The sequence below is a fragment of the Phaenicophaeus curvirostris genome, chromosome 1 (genome assembly GCF_032191515.1).
Source record: "Phaenicophaeus curvirostris isolate KB17595 chromosome 1, BPBGC_Pcur_1.0, whole genome shotgun sequence".
Taxonomy (NCBI): domain Eukaryota; kingdom Metazoa; phylum Chordata; class Aves; order Cuculiformes; family Cuculidae; genus Phaenicophaeus; species Phaenicophaeus curvirostris.
In genome coordinates, this window is record NC_091392.1 from 181,156,294 (window position 1) to 181,171,846 (window position 15,553).

Consider the following 15,553-nt stretch of genomic DNA (forward strand, 5'->3'; position numbering starts at 1 on the left):
CTAGTGACTGAAGCAAATGGAAGCTTAGGTCACATGAATCACACTTTAACCTCAGTTACATGTAAGTAAAACTTTTAACTATAGACTATTCTATAACAAAAGAAAAGTGAATATCTGAAAACAGCCAAAACCAGCTAAAGCTACTTGCAAATCTTGGACAGTTGTGTTGGCAGAATGTTGTGTTGGTTTCCATAGTTGAAAAAAGCATTTCCACTTCACAGACATCCAGGTTAATAAAAAAAAATTAAAATCACCCTGACCCAGACTCCATGTTGTCCCGGTCACTGCCCACATCAAAGCAGAACTGGCATGACAGATGCCCTCGTCAGCACATGAATCATGAGATCCAGCAGAGTTAAATCCTTCACAAAAGAGAATCAAAAGTGCCTGCCTGGACCATGTCCTGACTGCAACACATTTGATCCTGTGTTACTCCTTGTAGTAGTAGAAGTGAATGCTTGGGCTTGCTTATTAGTGATCAGGAGGGTTCTCTGAGGACAATGTAGTGCAATAGCACACAAAGTTCAGTTTCTTTTTAGACGCATCTAGTTAAATGCAAGAAATTGTTTCCCTTCTGCAAATAGATTTGAGTTAGCCATCAGGACCAAGGTTGTTTGACACTGAAATGCAAAAGCTCACCTAAGGTTAAAGTTACTGTTCATGTAAACTCCACATGCTGAAAATACAGAAACACTCAGCTTCTGCTGAATGTGAAAAATATCACTATGTTCTGCTCTGACAGTTAATTTCAAGAATAGATTGAAATAACTTTCAGAACTCCAGTCTCAGGTCTATAGTCATGTTCTGCAATTAGTTTCCAGCCTAAAGCCCATAAATAAAGAACAAATACAACTCGGTTGATTAGTTTAATAAGTGTACCATATTACAGACTAATGCAAACCAACATTAGAACAGTCACATAGTTATTAGTGTATCAGACTTCATCTATGGGAGATTACCTAATCATGAACAATCCCAGCAACTAAAGGGATTAAACTAAGTTTTGTTGAAATACACCCCAAAAACGAATAAAACAGTTAAAACTTAGTGTATACCTTACCCAGCTGGTATCACTTTTAAAATAAATGTTGCGGTCCTGCTGGAAAACTTATGTTACTTGTTTCGTTATCTAAAAGTTAGATTGTACAATTCTAAAGAATTTATAGGAATTGCAAGACAAAACCAGTAGATCTTAGCAATATACTAGAGCCAAACAGTTCTATGAAGGATTCTTAATTGAATATTTAATGAACCATATTTAACATGAACACACTGGTGTTCATAAGTACTAAAACAGACGACATTTACCACAATTTTAAAAAGGCAGAAACTTGAAAACATAAAAGTTGAGTGACTCAGGCAGTCAAATTTAATCTTAAGTCATGCACACAAATTTTGGATAGCTCCTTTCTCAAAGCTGCTAAAAAACACCTCCTCCCAACTCTCCTTAAAAAGAACCTATCTTTACCCCCCTGTAGCATTAACACTGTTTTTTACTCTTCTACTTCAGCACTTGTTTCTTTGAGCGCATGGCTTGGTTTGTTGATCAACATGGTGGCTTTTGGTTCCAGTTCTCCCAGCTGTTCAAATGAAGAGATGCACGAATCTTGATCTTTAGCAGTATCCAACTGTTTGCACATCTTCTCCCGAATGCGTTGAGAATATCGCAAAGGGGTTACAATTTGCAGGTCTTTAGCACTGGGGTCATTTGCCTCACGGTGCATCTTCACACTTAGGAAAAGCAAAAAAATCACTAAACATAAGCACATAATCTGTGTTACCTCTGTAGCATCTAGCAGAAACAGCAAGTCACAATTCCGGATCAACTCTTGGCTTTCCTATAGTCAAAGAAAATAGGTAACAGGCCCTTTCCTATGCATACAGTTAAAACCAGGAGTACAACTCTTCCTTGGGCAAAATATTTTCATCTGGAGAACCTATTATGAAGTGTTTCCAAAGGAAGATTCCCCCCGACACACCCCATTCCACCAGGGGTAAACAGTTCTTCCTGCTATGAGGGATAATGGACAGCTGCTAGAAGTTCAGCTTCATCAGATGACAAAGCTGAGCACAACTTTCCTCAGTCTACTATCTTAGAAGAAACCTTATAGCATAAAAAGAATTTAAATATTATCTGTTCTGTTCTGAGATTACCATCCAGTTTCTTGCCACAAGATACAATTAAGATAATCTTTACAGGACAGTTAAATTTTAATCTTTTTCACTTCTTCTGTGCGGCATGACAGAAAACCACATCCACATTTGAGAACGGACAACCTGGAGACACCCACTTTCTCTTTACCTAGCTCAGTGTAGAACTGCTACAGCCACGTGTGCTGTGGGAGGGGATCCTAAACCTGGAATTCGTGGCACCACCACAAAGAGGTTTGATTACTCTGTATTGAGGCATTCAGAAAGGAAAACAGATTGACTAAACACAGGAATTTCGTTTAAAATGCTTCCTTCTGAAGGAAGAGGAAGTAACCCTAAAAATCCAAGCCCTTAAGAGCTTTTACCAAGGTGTTTACAAATATAGTGCCTCCCTGCTATAACAGGACACAAACATTACTGTTGCCCCAGGCACTGCAAACTTTCCATAGTTACCAGAAGTAATCTTACCTTTCCAAGTATGGTGTGGTAGATGGATTGTATCTCATTAAATAAAACGTGTCATTCTCCTTCTCAGGAGAATTAACTGCTTGGGCTGTATCTTTTACCCCATCCTCATTCTGCTCTTCTGTTTCACGTTTCCCTTTCTTTTTCATACGTTCTTTGGTCTTGTCCTTTTTATTCTTTTTTGGAAGTACCTCTTCTCTCACTTTCAAGTCTAAATCCATTTCTTCTTTTTTGATCAGTTCGTTGCTAGTCTCTTCTTTCTTGTCATCAGCCTTCAGTTTTTGGTCATCAAAGCCAAGATCCTTGAAGGCCTCCTGAACCTGCTCTACAGATGAATTTGGTTCCTTGCTGACTTCCACTGTCTCACTTAACTGGGCTTCCATCACAGTTCCCCCTAAAATTGAAATATTGAAGAAAGCACAGCTGTGATTAGTTAAAACTAAGGAGAAGTCAATGTTTTAGAGAGATTTCAGGAATCTTAAAGCTTTACACAAGAATGAAAGTTAAGTATGTGTTGAGGCTGAACCACAGCAATTTAAGTTACTAATTTTAGTCAGCTTCAAGAACCTGCAACCTGAAAACTCAGGCCAAGTACATCCTGAGAAGTCATTCTCTTCCTTCCCAAGCTTAGCAGCTCTGAACAAGTATTTCAGTCAGTTTCTGGCATCAAATACTTGTTAGGTAATGTTATATTGAACAGAAGCATATACGGCTACTTTGCTTCCAAAACTGGAATATTTACCACCCTTAATCGACACTATGTCATAAGACAATCATCAAAGTGCTAGTGAAGGAATTTGTGTGTCAACAAAGCAACTGATTTTTAGCTCACAAAAGTGCTTTTATTTACTCTTTGCTTATCAAGCTAAAATAGCTCGACAACATTACTTTGATAGAATTTAAGTAGAAAGTTCGAATACGAAAGCATCACCACTACTCATTTTAACATAATCTCAATAAAAAGGATTAGTTTAGTCAAGGTTGTTTTCAAAGACAGTTGAGTACAAAATAAGCACAGAAGTTTCCATGAAATAGAATTCAATATAGGTACAAATAGTTAATGGTTAACTTGAGTTGCCTGTCAAGCCAGACATTCAACAAGAACAAGAGTACTCAAACTTACCATCCTCAGACTTAAAAAGGCTTTCAGTATTTTTCAGCATATCTATTAGTGTGTGTCGTAGTTCATCTTTAGGCTGGAAAAAAAGTTATATTGTTTTAGAAAGGCAATTCCAAAACTAATCATCACTTCAGCTTCTTTGGTATAACAGTTACAGGCAAGGTGGTACAGACCACATGACCTTCATGTTACAAACCCTTTATTTAACGCTGTTCAGACATAAGTTAAAACACAAGTGAATCCTGTATTTTCTATATTTGGTGCACTAAGACTCTATTCGATGCTCAAATATCTTGCTGATATTAAAGCACAAGAATTAAGTCCATCAGTAAATGTAAAATTAAGTTCTGTTTGGGGTTTATAATAACACTAGAAGTCTCAGTCCTTAATTTCTTCTACGTGGAACATCATATGATATTTTAGTGATCCTAAACTTTTCTTCTTGAAAGTAGTATCTACCATGGTCACAGAGCAAACCAAATCCAATTTTTTTATGTTCAAGTAGGTCACATGGTCAGAAGTACTTATGTTTTATACACCATACTTTCATGCCTTTCTATTTGTTAATCTCAACCTTCACAAGTTGCTCACCATCGCTCCTGCCAAAATGGCATCCTCATAGACAGCAATAAGCTTTTCAAGAGGGCCCATCTGTGCAAGACGCATACAACAGATCCAGTACTTTGCAAGCTTCTTAGCCCCAGGAATGCTCTGTGTCAAATCTTCCAACACGGCACATACTTCATTCCTTTGACATCCCTAAAGTCAACACAAGAGCAGATATTTACATGCAGTGAAAATTTAGAGGTGCTGTATTATAGCTGATTTTGAACTACAAAGCAGGGTTTTTTTGGAGAGTAACCCCGAGTGTTGAAGATGGCAAGTATTTCCAAGACTGAACTATGAATTTAAGCAGAACTGCCATCCACCTGTTCTTCCAAATGAGAATTATTTATATAGTATTGTAACTAAAAGGGATAGTAGAAACTTCAGAACTACTTTAATCAGACTTCTTCACAAGTCCAGGCAAGTTTCTGCAAATGCAAACTTGTTTTAGATTAATTACTTCACAGATACTCTCATTACATCATAGCTCTTCTACTATAATATGTTACCATAAGTTAGTGAAGATTAAGTGATAACTAATTTCTTCAGGTGTCTGTAAAAAGCTATGATATTGCTTAACTCAGGTAGCAGTTGCTCTCCTCCCTCTGATTCACAGATCCAGCACACCTGTAGGATTTGCATGTTGCAGCGACTTAATATGATGAGAACTCAGTAAGCAATGGACTGAATACCTGTTCTGTTAACTGCAGACATTCTGCAAGAGTCTTGTTGACCTTTTCACTATGTAACACATGCTCTAAAGAGTCACCAGAAGAGAATTCTTGGTTTTCACTTTTAGACTGATGTCCCAGAACCACAGATATAGGAGGTCTCCTCATCGCTTTTCCTCTAGATGCCCTCCATTCATCCAGGCGAGCTCTGCATTTAAGAATATTAGCTGAAGTGACAGATATTTTATCATTCTTTTTACATTAACTGACACTAACTAGGATAAGTCATACAAAGACATACTTTCCAGATAGTCCTTCAGCCCTCTCCCTTTAATTCTAAAAGGAATGGAACTGCCATTTAGACCTGTGTGGAAATTTTAGAACTATGCCTATCATTAACTGTTTAGGTATCTATCAGGTCTAAACACATTAATCTCTACCTTTGCAGCAGCCACAAGATGCTTAAGCGACAGGCCCTTTTTTATAAGGGAGGGTAAACAATGCTTCCAATTTATTCGTCTGTGCCACCTCTCTTCCCTAATCCCATTTCAAATCAGAAAACTAGAAACTATCTCTAAAGACAGAAAAGCACGGAAAACAGCCCAGAACAACTCTATTGCACAGCTTTCAAAATCTGAAACAAATGTCTAAGTGTAATTCAGTCTTCAAATACGTTTCATTTCAACCCCACCCCCCTGGACCACCAACTTTTACTAAATGTGACTTTCTACAAGGAGTTTTACAAAGAATACTGCATAACTTTCAGATTTTCAATATTCACTCCATTGTCTAACTTGCATTCACCAAACTAAAAAATGTCATTGACAAGCACTCTCCTTCAGTCCATAAACAAGCTCATTTCTATATACATCCAGGACCAATCATCTTTGCTTTTTTAAAGCAGTGGCATGCATGTGCAATTCACTTACGGCATTGTCTGTCGTGCTAAAGGCTGTCACAACACTTATCGTAAAAAACAGAGAGCTCAAGCAATATAAATTTTCTGCTTATAACTGCACAGGACAAGCTGTAAGCCTGAAGAGCTGCTGCAATAGTCTGAATACTGACTTCTCAGTATCAAGTCTACAGTTTTAGCCTGCTGCCTTTGCATATCAAGTTCAAATACTCAGTTCTCTGTTTCAGTGCATATACGGTAAGAAATAGATCAAAATAGATATTCTTAGAAAGAAGGTCTAAATACCTCCCAAGATCAAGCTACAAGTTACCTTCGCTCTTCTGCTGACTTTTTCGGAAGAATAGATTTTCTGTTGCAGTTGGTTTCAGAATCCTGTCCTGACTTTATCCTAGAAACAACAGAAATTGATTTTGCTGGAGTTCCTGGTCTTCCATCTTCACAAAAATCTGCACATTTCTTCGCTCCTTGTGCTCTGCGGTCAGAATTGTTTGAAGTAGCCTTCAGTGGCTGTGGTCCCCTTCCACCAATTGATTTTTGGACTGTTACTTTCTTTGGCACTACAGCAGATGTTGGCTGCAGTTTCTTCAGACTGGACTGGGGGTTAATAGCACTTTTGCCAGACAGTTTGCTCTGGGATGGGAGGACACCATTTGGTTTTACAAAACTCTGGTTGTTGGTGACTTTGCTGGTCTTCAAAACTACTCTGGAGTTGCTTGTGGACAAAGACCGTGCTGCTGGTTCAGTGGCAGAAGGAAGAAGCTTCTTGTTTGGCAAAGAACTCTTTTCCCCCTCACTTATTGGTGCTTTTCGGAAGGAGTTTATCTTGGATTGTATAACTTTGCCACGGTATGTACCAAGCACTGGTTTCTTTGGTAGGCTGATGTTCGTATTTTGTTTTTCTGCAATCAGTTGCTTCTCTTTCCTGCTTTTTATTTGCAGGAAGGACTTGCTAAGTGACAGATGGCGAGATTTTATTTCAGTGACTTCACCCTTGGATGCATGATCTTCAGGATTATAGTTTGCGCCTAATAGGGAATTTGTCAGTGTGATTGTGGAAGAGTTTAAAGTAACATTTTTTTCTGAGGTTCCACTTGATTGGTCCCATGACAGTTTATCAGCATTCTCTTTATTTTCCTGAAATCAAAGGCAGATTCATGAGAAGCATGTTACTTGTTTCCAAAGAGGTTTTCACTCATTTACAGGACTAAAGTGATTAACAGTAAATACCACTTTAAAGTTATTGACAAAAGTAGTGTAAATATACTGAGTAGAATATTTGTCAACTATTTTTGCGGAATTCACATTAAAAAATAAAATAAGGATTACTTAAACTCTGCCTTGGAAGTAAGGAGGCCTAACCTGTGGGCTAACTCTTCTTACAGAAACAACATTCTCTTAAAGCAACTGCTGGTTTTTAACTGCCAAAAGCACCTTCTAAGAAAAGTCAAAGTAAAAACTGGCTTGAAGCTGCATATAGGCAGAAGCAATATCTCAGTTTACGTATCCCATCACTTAATCGCAGTGCCATTCCTTTGCTTAGAGTGGATAGCTTACTAACACAAGGTAGTGAATAAAGCCTCTAAGTAAGACACTAGACTAGAGGGAGAATTTTTCTTGCTAATGAGCTGTAGGAGGCTGTATTTAAAAATAGACATAACTTTTATATGGCCTTACTGCTCCCTGGAACTCTAAACTCTATGTTCTCAGCATAACCCTAGACAAGAGGCTAAGAAGCAGGCCCCAGTCTTTTCCTCCAAAGAATACGCTCTACAGCAACTAATTCGGCATTGTCCAAGCAGCAGCTTATAGAAGAGCGGAAAATCAAAAGACAGGGGAAAAACAAGTGAATAACAACATGGGGAAGTCTCCAGAAGCTGGTATTCTTCTCCATTACGGAAGATGCCCCTGAATCGTAAGAAAACTACACGGCATCCCATTTCCTTATCTGTCACTCAGGCTTAGAAGTTAGATTCAGTTAAGCCAATAAATAGAGCTTGAATACAAGGGCTGATATTTAAGGAAGCTATGTAGCTTAACAACTTTAAAAGTCACACAAGACATTAACATAGAACAAAGCGTCTCTCTTCAGGAAATCTCTAATAAAACTTTTGTTCTCACTTGTGGAATTTTCCCGCTCAACACTCAGTTTTGAAGTTTTAAGCAACAGCTTTCCTCCTCAAATAACCTCAGGTGTCTCAAATCTTTTGGAACTTGAACTCAAAACCATCTAACGTGTACACAGGTTTTGCGTCTATTTTTTTTCCCCCTTCATCTTTCTTTGAGAACAGTTCTGGAGAAGAATCCGTATTTTACTACTTCTAAACAGCTCAAGATGATATAGAGGAAAACACTCCCTTGAACTGATTAAGTATGGGCTTCTACATCTCATTTCATTAGGTTTGCCAGCATCACCACATATTCAACAGTTACTTTTTTAGTAGTTCAGTTTTTTTCCAAGTAACAGTCTACAATAAAAGAATTCTCTACTCTGACAGAAAACTTTGCTCAGATTTTAAATAACTTCCCTGAAGACTAAAAATATAACTAAAGAGTTCTGCTGGTCTCAAGAAAAGTCATTAAAATTGAATAATTATTTCAGCAATAATGGTATTCTTTTAACTCTCTTGGATTATATTGATATTCAGTCAGGCACAAACTGAATATTAATATGATCCATTACAGACAGTACAGTGACAGCTCTCTAGAAAGCATATATTTAGCAGCCACTAAAAGTTTTAACAAACTGTACCTCTGTACCTGCAAACTACTTAAATACAGTTCAAGCAAGTGGAATGTTTTAGACACGGAAACAGAGCACCATCAGTATTTGAGTATCAGAGACTTACCATTCCAGGCTTTGGAGATGTTGAGAGCTGTATTGTGTCTTGCAGTTTATTGCTAGTTGCTCTCCTAGTTCGGCTACTGCTTAAAAAAAAAGAAGACATCTTAAAACATCCTGCAACATAACAAAGGAATGTATTTTTAGAGTCAATTCACAAGGTCTAGGTGGCAGTCTGCAGGCTGAATTCATGCTGAAGCATTTCTGTCCAGTTTGTACTCTTCCTTCAGAAAAATGAAATGACTAAGCAACCACTGATGAGGACCCAGGCTGCAAAGCTGTTCCCTTCTTGCACCATAAAAAGCGGGCTACCAGACGGGAAGAAAAGAACAGGCCCTATTTACTGCAGGCGCCGTTTTCATGTTGAAGGATGAGCAACAACCTGTCTGGCCTGATGCATCTGCTACAGAAGTTTCTAAATGCGGCAGTTGAGGGGGAAGAGGGAACAGCACAAGGAGTTGAAGCTCAGCTCTTACAATGATCAGAGGCCAGGCGAGTCTGAACCAGGATACCTCGTTCGTAGCACACTGACAGGTTCCCAAACCTGCAGTCAGGCACCACAGCTGGCATAAGACTACCCAGTGAGTAACAAAACCACTGAGACCAGTATTGTCTCCTAGCAACTATGAAAATTTATTGACAGCTCAGAAGAAAAACATCTCAGTTTAAAGATACAAATCCAAATTCTTTCTCTAATGCTTCATGATTCATTATATGAAACAGTGTACTACTACATGTGACTGAAAATTAGCACCCCAGTTACCAAATGATATCTTTGCATCAGATGATCTTCTGGAAGTTAGCAGAGTTGAAAATGAAGGTACATTAGTGAAAATAAAGATAGAGATAACTGGTGACTTTGCAATGCTGGAGAAAACAGTGTGCATCATGCTATCGCCTCCACATCATCTATCAGAGCTAAGAGAACTGATCAGAAGTCATAGAATCACAGAAGTGTTGAGCTTGGAAAAGACCTTTAAGATTATTGAATCCAACTATAGACCTAACAGTGCGAGGTCCACCACTAAACCACGTCCTTAAGTGCCGTGTCTACACATCTTTTAAATACCTCCAGAGATGGTGACTCAACCACTTCACTGGGCAGCCTGTTCCAATGCTTGACAACCCTTTTAGTGAAGTTTTTCTTGATATCAAATCTGAACCTGCCCTGGCACAACTTGAGGACGTTTCCTCTTATCTATCACTTTGTACTTGGGAAAAGATCCCAACACCCAAACTGCTGCAACTTCCTTTCAAGTAATCAACACTGCAGAACACACAAGAAGGAACTATCTGCAAAATAAAAGCATTAGTCATACACACATGCATGATGGTGCTAAACTGAAGACAATGAAAATCCCTGGAATATAATAGCCAGAGGAGAAACTGAAAGCAAGGAAAAGTAGATCAAATGCTAAATTAAGAGTATTGCTACAGTGAAAGCAGTTGGCGCCAATTTTCTCACACAAGATAGCTTTCTACAACGTGAAAGCACTTGCCTTTTCCTGCCACGTAGAGCAAGTCTTTGACAGAATATATTTATCCTTGTCATTTATGTGTATTTTATTGCCAAAGGTTCAGTTAGATTTGTACTTCCAAGCAGTTCTGTGATGCTGAACGTGGGACCGTGCCACATCACGTACACAAAATGGTAAGTAAAACTTCATTTAGAAGGGAACAAATTTCAGACTGAAGTTGACCATTTGCAAAAACATTAAAATAAGTGACAAAGCTGTACTGTAATGTTGGAGCTAGAATCCTCTGTACTCACTTCACACCACTGTCTTCTCTAGAGAAATTAGAAACTTATGTTGCTTATTTGGAAGGTCTAATACTAAATGTCCAAACTTTAGACAACAGCAGGAAGAAGACTTAAATATAAATCAATAAAAAGAAGCACCACTAATTGGTGATAAGTACCCACATTCTGTTTACAGAACATTATACCTACCTGTTGGCCATCAAACAGGCTGGGTTTTATTACAGTATATTTACTTTCAGCATAAAATAGTGAATTGTTAAATATAAAAATACAATGAAGGTAGATCAAGTAGATTGTGACTACACACAGCATAGCCTGAGCAGAAAGAGGGGGAAAGAAGTTATTTGCAGAAGGTTATAGAGGCAAAGAGGCATCTGAGATAAGAACTCTACCATGGAGGTTATCCCATCCTGTCTTGAGTCTCTAGAGAAGCAGATAACATAGCTCAAGAATTGCATCTATTATATATTTGCTTAACAAAATATTTTAGTATTTGCTGACAAAAAACGGACTTTTGGAAATCCATGTGATTACCAGTCTCATTGTACGGTCTTTGCAAGAATTACTATTTACATCTTTACCACCAGCCATGGACCTTTCTGATGCAAAATAAGCCACAGAAGAAATACTACCTGATTGGTTCCTGGTTTTCTTGAATGGGCACACCAGAAAAGCTCTTTTTTCTTGATAGATATTCTTCAACTTTTTGTCGTCTTTGTTCTAGTGGATTTAAAAAAAACAGAGTTATTAGGAAGTGCAGTTAGAAAAAGGACCAAGACATTATAAAACAGACATTGTAGATTAAGAAAGTCTTTAGCTTAATATTCACGTTTGACGTCTTACATATTCTTTGACTTCTTGAGAAAGGCTGTATTCAAAGGGTAATTGAATGTGATTTCAGAGCTATACAAGATGGCTGTTTTGCTGCACTAAGCTAAAAGAAGCATGATTTTGTTATTGAGGAAATCAAGCTTGTGCTTTTACCTTTTGGATGTCTGCCCAGTATCTCACATACTTGCTGTTGGTTCAGCAAGCACACTTTCCACTTGCGACAGTAGTGAGGCAAGTGCAGCACTCATGAAAAACCCCATACACATGAACCCAATTGACCATCTGTAACACTCATTGCTTCTCTTCCATTGTCATCTGGGCATCTACATAAAATGCTGGACCAAGAGGAATGTTAATAACAGCACAAAATGATCTTGAAAAGGTCTTAAACCAGCTGTCACTGTCTCAATACAGAAAGTCATTCCCGAACATGATACTATTTTCCCATGTTTTCTCTGGCTGACTGCACACCAGAGACTTATGTCCTTCATAGAACTACACAGATGACCTTTTTCAGAGACCTTTCCTTATTCCTGTAGGGAGCCAGTGAACTCGGCTTGCTGGAAGCAGCTGGGATAAGATGGTCCTGCCACCCAAAGCAAGCTCAAGCATCCACACAAGACAGTCTGGACTGTTAAGACTCCAAGTCTTACAATTCTTTCACATGCAGTGCGATGTGAGAGCAAGAAGTTAAAGCATCGTCTTTGCCTAGGAAAAATGATTGCTTTATGGCATTCAGGAATTCATAACATTGCACAATCCTCCATCATTGAAAGGTCCATTCAAAAGTATAAGTCTTTGATGACCTTGCCTATAAAACGTAGGTTCTGCCTCTCCTAGGCCGGCAGAAGTGCCCTTTCAAATCTCTTTGCTTGTGTTCTTTATCTTTTATATTTTGTCTTGCCTGTTGTTCTTGATACACACTTTAGAAATCTCTGCAAGCTCCATCAAAATGTTCCCTCAATGCTGACATATTTCTGTATTACTGAAGTTCATCGTGGGAGTCGCTAAAACATTATTGCCTTTGAGAGCCTGAATATAGACCCCGAAAAGAAAAAAGCAGTTGATTGTGCACTCTCCATGGTAAAAAGTTATCACTCCAAAGAATGGGGTAATAACCCGCAGAAGCTCCATCAAGTACGGGAGAGCTGAAAAAGGCAAGTTCTTTCTCATGCACTGGCACACTATAAAGTTGAAACACGCAACCAGCAGAGCCGATTCAGACTCAGGCTTGCAGCAACACCACATTTCACTTAAAATATGGTGCCTTTTTAGCACAGCTGTCCCAGCCCGCACTGAATGAAGCCCAGAAGTCAGTGCACATCACCTTGTTCTGAAGAGGGGTGTGCCACAGGCATACCTACCAAAAACTGCAGCATCCTAGAGTCCCCCAGGCACCTTCTGCTTCAGAAACACAGGCTTCACCAACTCAAATCAGTAAAGGTCCATCAAAGCAATTTGTTTAACTCACAGAAGCCAAACCACTCAGAAATGGAGGAAGAGCACAGTGTGGATCTAGATCAGAGCTTTTTTTCAATAGGATGCTCTTAAGGCATGTTTTCTGTCACAAAGAGAGGTTTTGGCTCCAGAAGCCCTGCCATGGGGGAAGGAATGGCAGCTCGAGCCCTGGAGGGGGAGGACAACATCTCCTCATTCGCTCTCACCAGCCCCCAGCTCCAAGGCACTGCTGCCAAGACCTGCCCAGTCTCCGACCACACCTGAGGCACTTGCCCTCTTCTCCTACCTCCTGAGAATCACAGAATGACCAGAATTGGCAGGGACCCACAAAGATCATTGAGTCCAACTCCTATCCCTGCATAGAACAACTGCAAAATTTATACCATGTGTCTGAGGGTGTTGTACAAATGTTTCTTGAATACTGTCGTGCTTGGTGCCTTAACTGCTTCCCTGGGGAGCTATTCCAGTGCTCCACTACCCTCTGAGTGAAGAGCCTTTTACTGACATCCAACCTAAACCTCCCCGCTGTTCCCTCAGGTCCTTTCACTGGTCATCAGAGAGAAGAGATCAGCTCCTCCTAATGGTACTATTACCACAGGGAAGTCTGCTACCCTCCAGAGACCAGGGCAAGAGATACAACCAGAGAACTCCCTAGTCTGGTAATGCCCTCAGACTATTACCCACTAGTGGATTTTCACATAGGCAACCAAGAGATAGCAAGGAGAAATCCTAAACCAATCAAAAGGGATTTCCAAGACCTGGAACAACTGGTTAAAGGGTCATGTACGCAGGTGGTATTTCCTTCAATCCTTTCAGTAGCAGGGAAGAATATAGAACTAAGCAGGTAGATCCGTCTGGTCAACACATGGCTCCGAGGTTGGTGTCATCAGCAGAACTTCGGCTTTTTTGAACACAGGATGGTCTACTCCTCATCAGGTCTACTGGTGTCTGCTGGCATACACCTCTCACAGAGGGGGGAAAAGGGGTTTTGCTCAAGAATTGGCAGAGCTGATTGATAATGCTTTAAACTAGATTTGAAGGGAGAAAGGGACAACAGCAGGCTAGTAGGGGATGAGCGATGGGAAGGCACACTGAAGCCAGCTCCCCTGCTACCAAAAATGTCAGCAAATAGACTAAGACTCACTTTGAGGTTTTAGAAAGCAAGCCCCCTTTATCAGGGTTGAGCAACACGAGGGAACGATCTCCATCAATCGTGTGCAGCAAGACAAGAACTGGGGAAAGAATGTATTTCCTACTTACAGGCATATGTATAATTTTTTCCAGAAATCTTATGCATGTTCTATTGCTTCCCAAGGTCTAATGTTAACTCTATTATAGAAACATAGAATAGAATTACAGAGTGGTTTGGGTTGGAAGGGACCTTAAAGATCATCCAGTTCCAATCCCCCTGCCATGGGGAGGACAACTCCCACCAGACCAGGCTGCCCATGGCAACCTGGCCTCGAACACCTCCAGGGATGTGACAGCCACAACTTCCATGGGCAACCAGTGCCTCATCACTCCCATGGTGAAGAAATTCTTCCTCATGTCCAGCCTAAATTTGCCTTTCTCCAGTTTATACCCGTTCCCCCTCGTCCTATCACTACAAGCCTTTGTAAACAGTCCCTCCCCAGCTTTCCTGTAGCCCCTTCAGGTACTGGGAGGTCACTATAAGATCTCCTCAAAGCCTTCTCTTCTCCAGGATGAACAACCCCAACTCTCTCAGCCTGTCCTCGTATGGGAGTTGCTCCAGCCCTCTGATCATCTTTGTAGCCCTCCTCTGGACCCATTCCAACAGCTCCATATACTTCTTACGTTGAGGATTCCAGAACTGGACACAGTACTCCAGGTAAGGTCTAATATTCCAGATAAGGACTAGAGTCCCTACCCAGCTTTCTTGCATAAATCATTTTATATTCTTAAAGTTAGACAGAATGTTCCTCTGACAGCATGTTTTCTTTCAAACGGGTGTTTTCCAGACACTGATCATTCTTTGAAGATGGTAACACTTTATGTTAAGTATGATATGTGCTGAAAAGATGTCTCTTCTTCTATAACCACCTCTGTTTGCAGCCTCTCCCCATCTCAAATGGAATGTCAAGCAGAGAGATGGAGCCAGCTCCAAATTTGCAAGAAGTTCCAGCACCTGAAAGGGCTACAAGAAAGCCAAGGAGGGACTCTTTGTAGACGCACAGAGTGATAAGATGAGGGGGACTGGCTTTAAACTTGAAAGGGGCAGATTTAGACTAGACATAAGGAGGAAAATCCTTACTATGAGGGTAGTGATGCACTGGATGATCTTTAAGGTCCCTTCCAACCCAAACTATACTATGATTAGATGAATGAGGACTATAAACGATTAGACGCAGATGAAACCTGACCCTGCTTTAGCTTAAATCCGAGCTACCCCGCTCCCCGCCTCGCCCCGGTGCTCACCTCGGAAGGCGGGCTCGGTCCTGCGGCTGGCGGGGAGCTGAGGGGGGCCCCGCGCCGCCATGGTCGCTCCGCTCCCGCAAGGCGGTTCTGGAGGGAAAGGCGGGGGTGGAGGGGGGACCTCGCGCCGCCGCCGCCGCCGTTTGAATCCCCCGCCGCGCTCGGCCCGGCCGCGGGACTCGAACCGGCCAATGGGAGAGCGCGGGGGGGGCGGTGCCCGCCGCGCCCCGCGGGAAGATGGCGGCCGCAAGATGGCGGCGGGAAGATGGCGCTTGCAAGATGGCGGCAGGGTAGGCGGTGG

General features: G+C 40.7%; 1 protein-coding gene across 2 annotated transcripts; it reads right to left on the reverse strand.

The window, feature by feature from the left end:
• Positions 1-868: 868 nt before the first annotated feature.
• CKAP2 (cytoskeleton associated protein 2) lies at positions 869-15,348 on the reverse strand. Of its 2 annotated transcripts, none has more exons than XM_069881693.1 (9): positions 15,256-15,348; positions 11,163-11,250; positions 8,776-8,851; positions 6,240-7,063; positions 5,035-5,221; positions 4,328-4,495; positions 3,740-3,812; positions 2,620-3,010; positions 869-1,731 (listed from the first exon to the last, which is right to left on the reverse strand). In XM_069881693.1, exons 1-9 carry the CDS (start codon positions 15,314-15,316, stop codon positions 1,494-1,496), a joined length of 2,106 nt encoding a protein of 701 aa, XP_069737794.1. In that variant the 5' UTR covers positions 15,317-15,348; the 3' UTR covers positions 869-1,493. The 2 variants fall into 2 exon arrangements, with proteins under 2 accessions (XP_069737794.1, XP_069737785.1); XM_069881684.1 differs by having other exon boundaries at positions 8,776-8,854.
• Positions 15,349-15,553: the final 205 nt, after the last annotated feature.

Coding starts and splice junctions, on each gene's coding strand:
- CKAP2 (XM_069881684.1), bottom strand. CDS start 15,316: ATGGCGGCGCGGGGCCCCCCTCAGCTCCCCGCCAGCCGCAGGACCGAG. Junction 8,855..11,162: donor GAAAACCAGGAACCAATCAG/GTAGTATTTCTT, acceptor TTTTTTTTTAAG/CAGTAGCCGAACTAGGAGAG. Junction 4,496..5,034: donor GTCTGCAGTTAACAGAACAG/GTATTCAGTCCA, acceptor TGTTGACTTTAG/GGATGTCAAAGGAATGAAGT.